Raw genomic sequence first — 6,797 nt, 5'->3', positions numbered from 1 at the left:
TTTCTGGGAAAATACGCATGCTAAACGTTTCCAGTGTTTGTCTGAAGGTTTAATTACAAGGGCCTCAGATTTGTAACCGTTTATGCAGACACATGCAACATAGTAAAAACTAGGCCCAGCATAATCAATTAATGGAGCCAGAGGTGACCCGGAAATAAGGACCTATCAGGTAAAGAACGGCTCACTCAATCTCAAAAGCAATTATTTACTCCATCCAGCAAATGATGGTGCTTTCCCACTATTCAGAAGTGGATTAAATTATTTTACAAATATCTGCAGGTTACCGGAAAATACCACGATGGGCCTTTCTTTTCTTTCTCCTTCTTCCAGGAATTTTTCTGATTACCCACAAATTCTCCTCCATAGAGACCAACAAGAGGCCCTCCCCCTGCTACCACCTTGTCTGTTTCCCTGAAATTCCTGACACATGGGAAGTTTACTGTGCACCTGTGGCCTTAAATGTCAACTCTGCGGCCCCTCCTTTTTACAATTTTTTAAAATGTTTATTTTATTCTTGAGAGAGAGACAGAGCGTGAGCAGGGGAGGGACAGAGAGAGAGGGAGACACAGAATCCGAAACAGGCTCCAGGCTCTGAGCTGCCAGCACAGAGCCGGATGCAGGGGCTCGAACTCACAAACCGTGAAATCACGACCTGACCTAAGATGGACGTTTAACCGACTGAGCCACCCAGGCGCCTGTAATCATGGCCCCTTTTTAATAACTGAGGCAGAAATACTTAGAAAACATGGTATATAACAGGAGTACCGATAGTGCCACCTTTCTTGAATTGTGCTGTGGAAAGGCAAGTGTCAATGCCAAATGGTAAAATTATCACACTTCAGTTCCACCCACCACGTTTCCATTTTAATTTTATGAATGTTGCAAATTATAACACTCACATTATAACCTCTGAAGGGGGTCATTTATCAAGGCAGTGTCCATCAACTATAAATTTTCCATGACGTTAATCAAATGGTAAGAACTAATTATGATGGCTTCTAAGAAGAAGACGCACGGGACAAACCATTAGGAGGAGGAAATGATATTTTTGGAAAACATAGCAGATTGTAATTATGAGGGAGACGAGCTTAGGAAGATGGCTTTGGAAAGGCCATGAACCTGAGGAGCTCCACGGTCTCAGAGTACATGGTGTACGGAGACTTGGCTTCCAGAGGGTCGCGCTCCATCGCGTTGCCGCATTCGGTGAACGACAGGGCTGCGTCGGCGTAATTCACGGCTTTGCCAAATTTCTCAAACTGAAACGGGAAGATCGCTCGTGAGCACGATATTGCCTCTCTTCTCCCTCTTATAAAGGAGTGGATCTCAACCTGGGGCAATTTTCCACCCCCCACCCCCGGGAACATTTGGCAACGTCCAGAGATATTTCTGGTCATGAGCACGAGGCCGGAGAGACTGCCACACATTCCCCAAGGCACAGGACAGGCCCCGCGACGGAAAGGGGAGTCGATGTGTGACTTTGTATCGACAATGATGCAGCTGATTTAAGGTTCTATTGTCATGACACTGGCGCTGGTTGAGAAAAGGTGGCCAAGGTGGTGCGCGTGTCATGGTGGTGTTATCATATATTTGTGGTACTGTTGTCGTCAGTATTTTTTAGTGGCCCGGCATGCAAATCACTGCCTTGGCTAGTTTCTATGCAGTGAATGGACTAGCCTGGTCATTGCAGGGTCCTATGGACAGACCTTGCAATGAACTCTGCTTTTGGTAAGGCTCCTGGACCAAGTCCACGTACAGTCTGTGCTTGGAACTCTTTGGGAACACGTCGACTCCCACCCCAGGAGAAGGGTAACAAATTGACGCTATTGTCATGACAAATGTGAGGCTTCAGTGCGACTGTTGACAATAATCACATCACTTTCATTGTAAATGATGGTCTGAAATAGCGTGTCAAAAAGCCAAAAAATATAGCACTACTAAATATTTTAGTTTAGTAAAATTTTATTGCAAAAGGTTTTAGCCCTGATAATGGTCATGATTAAACTGACTTAGACATACTGATTTCTTTTTTATGTGTAATGAATATTATATATGACACTTTTATAGTGAGTATTTTATAACAGTGTTTAATGTTTTCAATTTTTGATAGCGGCATGTAAGAATTCCACTAATACGGAATTTTATGGAAAAGAACCAGTATAATGCAGACTTAGTTATTTTAATTTTCTTGTATACCTTTTATCAAAAATTTTCTTGTGACTATGAAGGTTTCAATTCTCAAAATGGCAGAGAGGCTGTCTCTAGCAAAGGATTAAGTACAATCGCTTGTTGTAAATGACTCTATAACAAATGTTCTTCGGCTTTTACATACCGCAGGAATTCTGTGGTTTCCTTACTGTAAGCTGTTGTGGGAAAATACTGGTTTCAACCAAATTCAAAGTGATTTGATGAAAACCTGTGTGTGTATATGCAAACTATCTCCTTCTTCTCTTGCCTTACAACATTATTTCCTTAGGTAATCCAGCTCCAACTGACTCTCCCATGGGGAAATTAATCTTTACATCCTGAGTTTTCAAAGTGACTTTTCATTCACAAACCCATAGCTGCAAGGCTGCTTAAAGATCTCCTAGCCCAAACCTCTCTTTTTTTCCAAGACAAGAAACTGAAGTCCAGATGGAAAATTACATGGCCATAGTGCCAATCAGTGGCCAGGTCACGCCCCCTTCCTGGGCCTCAGTTTCCCCATCCATGAAACGAGGGGCTTGAACTACAGAGGGGCTTCTAGCCCTGACACAGATATAAGCCTAGCAAAGATATCTTCCTCTAGATGAGTGTTTCTCCACCTTTTTTCCATCATTACTACCTCACCTCTGGCTACTGAGGGAGCTATTTCAGATATTTTGTTCACACAGCTCCACTGAAATTCCAATGCCAAAAATATATTCATTATCTCTTTATGTACTGTGGCCTGGCCGGGGGGGGGGGGGGCAGGTCACACACCATTGCAACGTCTGACTTTTTTACTTTACCCCCCAAAACTGGTTTTTGCCCCCATGTGGGAGATGAAATCCCCACAAATGAAAATGCATTTTCTAAATGGCTTAGACCAAGAGTGATTTTGGCGGTACACATAAAGACGACAGTGGAAGGTACAGAGTATTAGTTCTTAATCACACATATGTATCTCTGTGGCTGTGATGCTTCTCAGTTCTTTTAAATCTCACCCACATGGTCTCCTCTGCACATCCCACTCTTCCTGAGCCCACGGACCAGCTTGTCAAGAGAACGTTTATGTGCTCCCTTGCCCTGATTTTGACAGGGTCGACCCCAGAGCACTTCTGTGCTGCTGCGGAGTTGAGGACACACCTTCCATATCACCGGCCCCCCATACAATGGTCACAGGCACCGTCTCCCCAGCATCTCTGGTGGAGCTGGACCCGAGCCTGCTGTGTCTTTTTCATTTGCAGGAGCAGAGGACAATAGTTTTCAAAGGACGGTTCACCCCCACAGAAAGGTTAGCTGTAGGCAATACCTGAGCAATTTGGACCATGGTGGGGAACTGACAGAAAATAGGGAGGCGTCAGATGCAGCTGGTGTTGACACGAGTCACAGCCCTGCCAGGGCCTAACACCGCGGGTCCTCTAAGTCCTGGGTGGACCCAATGCCATGGTGGAGGATACCACTGAGAGCCTTCTCTAGGACAGTGGAGAGTGTTAATGCCCATACCAGGGTCCCAGTCTCAGAACTTCTGATTCCATTTGTCTGGGGTATGGCTTGGGCATCATGTTTGTTTTAAAGGCCCCCAAAGATTTGTAACACGTGGTTGACACCCCCTGTGGGGAGGCGCAGTCAGAACAACTCAACATGCTGAGCTCATGGTTGATCTAGGTGGCCAAGACCCTTGGAGCCAGTGGGGCCATGCGTCCTCAGAAATCCAGATGACAGAAGTTCCCTCCTCTGTGTAGGGTCCTCGCCTGGCTGTACGCCTCACTCTGGAAACATGTGATCGATGCAGCACAGGGCGGAGGTTTTTCTACACACCCGGGTTTCCCAAAGCCCATTTTTGAGGCCACTTAACCAGCTTTCTATAACCTCTCTGCCACACTGGCCCTGATTTATTGGGACCCGTGGGGGTTCCCACTTTCTCCAGGGCAGTTTCAAAAGTCACTTGAAAATTCACTTGAAAGATAGCAGTGGCGTATGCCATTTAGCTCCTGAAGTTAGGGCAAGGGGAGGAAGAGCAAGAGCATGGACGATGGCAGGGCAACACTCTCTCAAGGACTTGGGAACTATGCTGTGAGGAATCGACCAGCCCCAGTCTCCCTGTGTCGGAGCAGCGAGGAACTCTGACTCGTATGTAAAGTGCCTTCTTGGTTCCCCTTCAAAGCATAACACCTTAGTGGGAGGAAAGCGACGAGAGGAACAAAACCTACCAGTGCGTCAGCTTTGTGCTTTAGCTTCTTAGCCTCTTGCATGTAATAATCAGCATTGTGAACCCTAAACAAACGACATAAATAAATAATTTATGTTAACAATCACAGATTATTTCGCTATAAATCCATTCCAATACAACGCCCTCCAAAGGGCAGGTGAATGCCCTCCCTCGTATGACAACCAGCCTGGAAATATCCCCAGAAGTGGAACGTGAAGTGTGTAATGGAGCATTAGGATACATAACTGCCCCTCTAACCTAGCCATTCCGTGCTCTGAACATTCCACAGACCCAAACGAACCTGGCTGCCGTTGACACACTGTTCCATCTGAGGACGCGGATAAGCAAGGGGGACAAAGCAACCTAGAATTAAGCACCTGTCTTTGGAAACGGTAACAGAGCTCCATGATGAAAATGGGCCAAAGACATTTCTTGGTGGGGACAGAGCTGTGCGTGGGGAGGAGGAGCTACTGCCGAGGTCTTACTTTGGGTGACACGTGGAAGGTGCTAGAAAAGCCATAAAGCCTCCACCCCCCGCCCTGCCGTGTCCATGATAACTGGGGGACAACATACGAGTCGTCAAAAGTGAGCTTGGGTCTCCGGACGTTGGTGGTGCTGCTGGACAGAAGGGGCAGGGCCGCCCAGGACGCCATTTCCAGGTGACTGCTGTCCATGAGGCCAGTAGTGATGGTAGATGTGATGGTGGAAATGGTTGTGGTAGTGGTTGTGGTAGTGGCTGTGGCAGTGGCGGTCGCAGTGGCTGTGACAGTGGCGGTGACAATGGCAGTAGCAGTGACAGTGGCAGTGGCAATAGCAGTGTTGGTGACCGTGACGGTGGCAGACGCGGTCTTTTTTGGAGTGTCTCCATCCTGGGAAAAAAGACAAAGATACACTTTGAATGTCAAGCACATTAGGAAACAAGGCAAGAGAAAAGAAAACAACGCGTACAGCTGCAGGATAAATACGTGACCCTGGTATATCACCAGCTTCTTCTCCGTGATGACACCAACCCCAAGCTAGTCAAGCGCCGTCATTACGTAAGCCCCATTACCCCATGAAGACAGCCATTGGCAAATCTGGTAGGAGAGGTGGGTGGGGACAGAAGGAAGGGGGAAGGGAGGGAAAGAAAGATAGATGAGCAAGGAGAGAGAGAAGTGAGCAAGAAAGAGAGAGAGACAAACAGAGAGACAGTGAGACAGAGAGAGAGAGAGGTGAACCTGATATGTATACTTTTGATAAGAGAACAGCCCAGAACTTTCACTAGGGTAAATAAGGTACCTTAGTCACTCTGCAAAATACCAAATTCAGTGCAGCAAATACCAGCATACCAGGCCTTGTAGCCTGGGACCAGGGCTGAAGCTGCCCTTTTGTTCACTGAGGTCTTGACTGATGTCTGTGTCTATGTCACCTGAGGGCCTCCGGGGTGGTAACAGCTCGACCAGATCAAAAACCAAATGGGTAAGAGACTTCTGGGTTTCACTCTGAACTGTCATGGCCCATAAAAAGAGTGGGATCCAGATGAAGAAAGTAGGGGAAAAGATTTATAATCCTGTGACAGTATGTGTCACGAGACCATATGCCTTGTTCACACGGTAGACTCCACCCTCCCCACCTGGCAATGGTGGGATGATCCTGACTGTTCTATTTCTGGCCATGCTTTGCCATGGGACCTCTTCCTCCTTCTGCTGTTCTGAGTTGGTATCTCCCTAAGGTTGGTATCTACCAAGGTTCATTCCTCAGATCTCTGCTTCCTTGACCTTGGCAGGATTTGCCAATCGTGTATGCATTGGCACAGATTTGACAACATGCAGATTACTGCCAAATGGAAACCTGATCTTACCTTCTCTCTGGAGCTCTAGACCTGCAGTGATCACCTCTGGATCATTACCACCAAGATGGCACATTAGTACCTCAAAGTGCTCTGAAACCAATTTGATAACCAAAGCAGTCCCCTCTTTCCATTAATGGCAGATGGTCTTCCGTGTCACCAAGGTTGGATTTCTCCATGTCAGTAAGGGCACTGTGGTCATCCCTGGGGTAGGAACACTGGAACCAGTGTCTCCCGACCTTGCCTTCCATCTGAGCTGCTCTGCTCAATCAGCTTTATATACCGGAGTTCTGTAAATTCTTTCCTTTCAAAAAATGACAATGTTCCTAAAACTCTTTTGCAAAGAGCTTCAGAATAAAATGAATTTCACAGCTGTATCTCATCTTTAATTTCTTCCTCTTCATTGCCCTTATCCAATCAATTCCAAAGTCCTATTCATTCCATCTTCCCAGTGTTTCCCAAGTCTGTCCCTCCCTCCTCTGAAGCCTCAAAGTGCAGGTCCTCGTGGCTTCTGACCGAGACCATCAGCCTCCTGGTTGGACCCCCGCTAGCCTCCCCAATCCACTCTCAATCTGCTGC

At 46.8% G+C, this 6,797-nt stretch overlaps 1 protein-coding gene across 1 annotated transcript; it reads right to left on the bottom strand.

Moving 5' to 3' along the window:
• Positions 1-842: 842 nt before the first annotated feature.
• On the bottom strand, positions 843-5,313 carry LOC121024377 (AF4/FMR2 family member 2-like). The gene is made up of 3 exons (XM_040466609.1): positions 4,964-5,313; positions 4,392-4,455; positions 843-1,256 (listed from the first exon to the last, which is right to left on the bottom strand). The coding sequence occupies exons 1-3, from the start codon at positions 5,299-5,301 to the stop codon at positions 1,089-1,091; spliced, it is 570 nt and encodes a 189-aa protein (XP_040322543.1). The 5' UTR covers positions 5,302-5,313; the 3' UTR covers positions 843-1,088.
• Between the last annotated feature and the right edge of the window lie 1,484 nt (positions 5,314-6,797).

This window comes from Herpailurus yagouaroundi, unplaced genomic scaffold, assembly GCF_014898765.1.
Source record: "Herpailurus yagouaroundi ecotype Mexico unplaced genomic scaffold, PumYag 64135, whole genome shotgun sequence".
In the NCBI taxonomy this organism is placed as follows: domain Eukaryota; kingdom Metazoa; phylum Chordata; class Mammalia; order Carnivora; family Felidae; genus Herpailurus; species Herpailurus yagouaroundi.
This window is presented reverse-complemented; position numbering and strand designations above follow the sequence as displayed.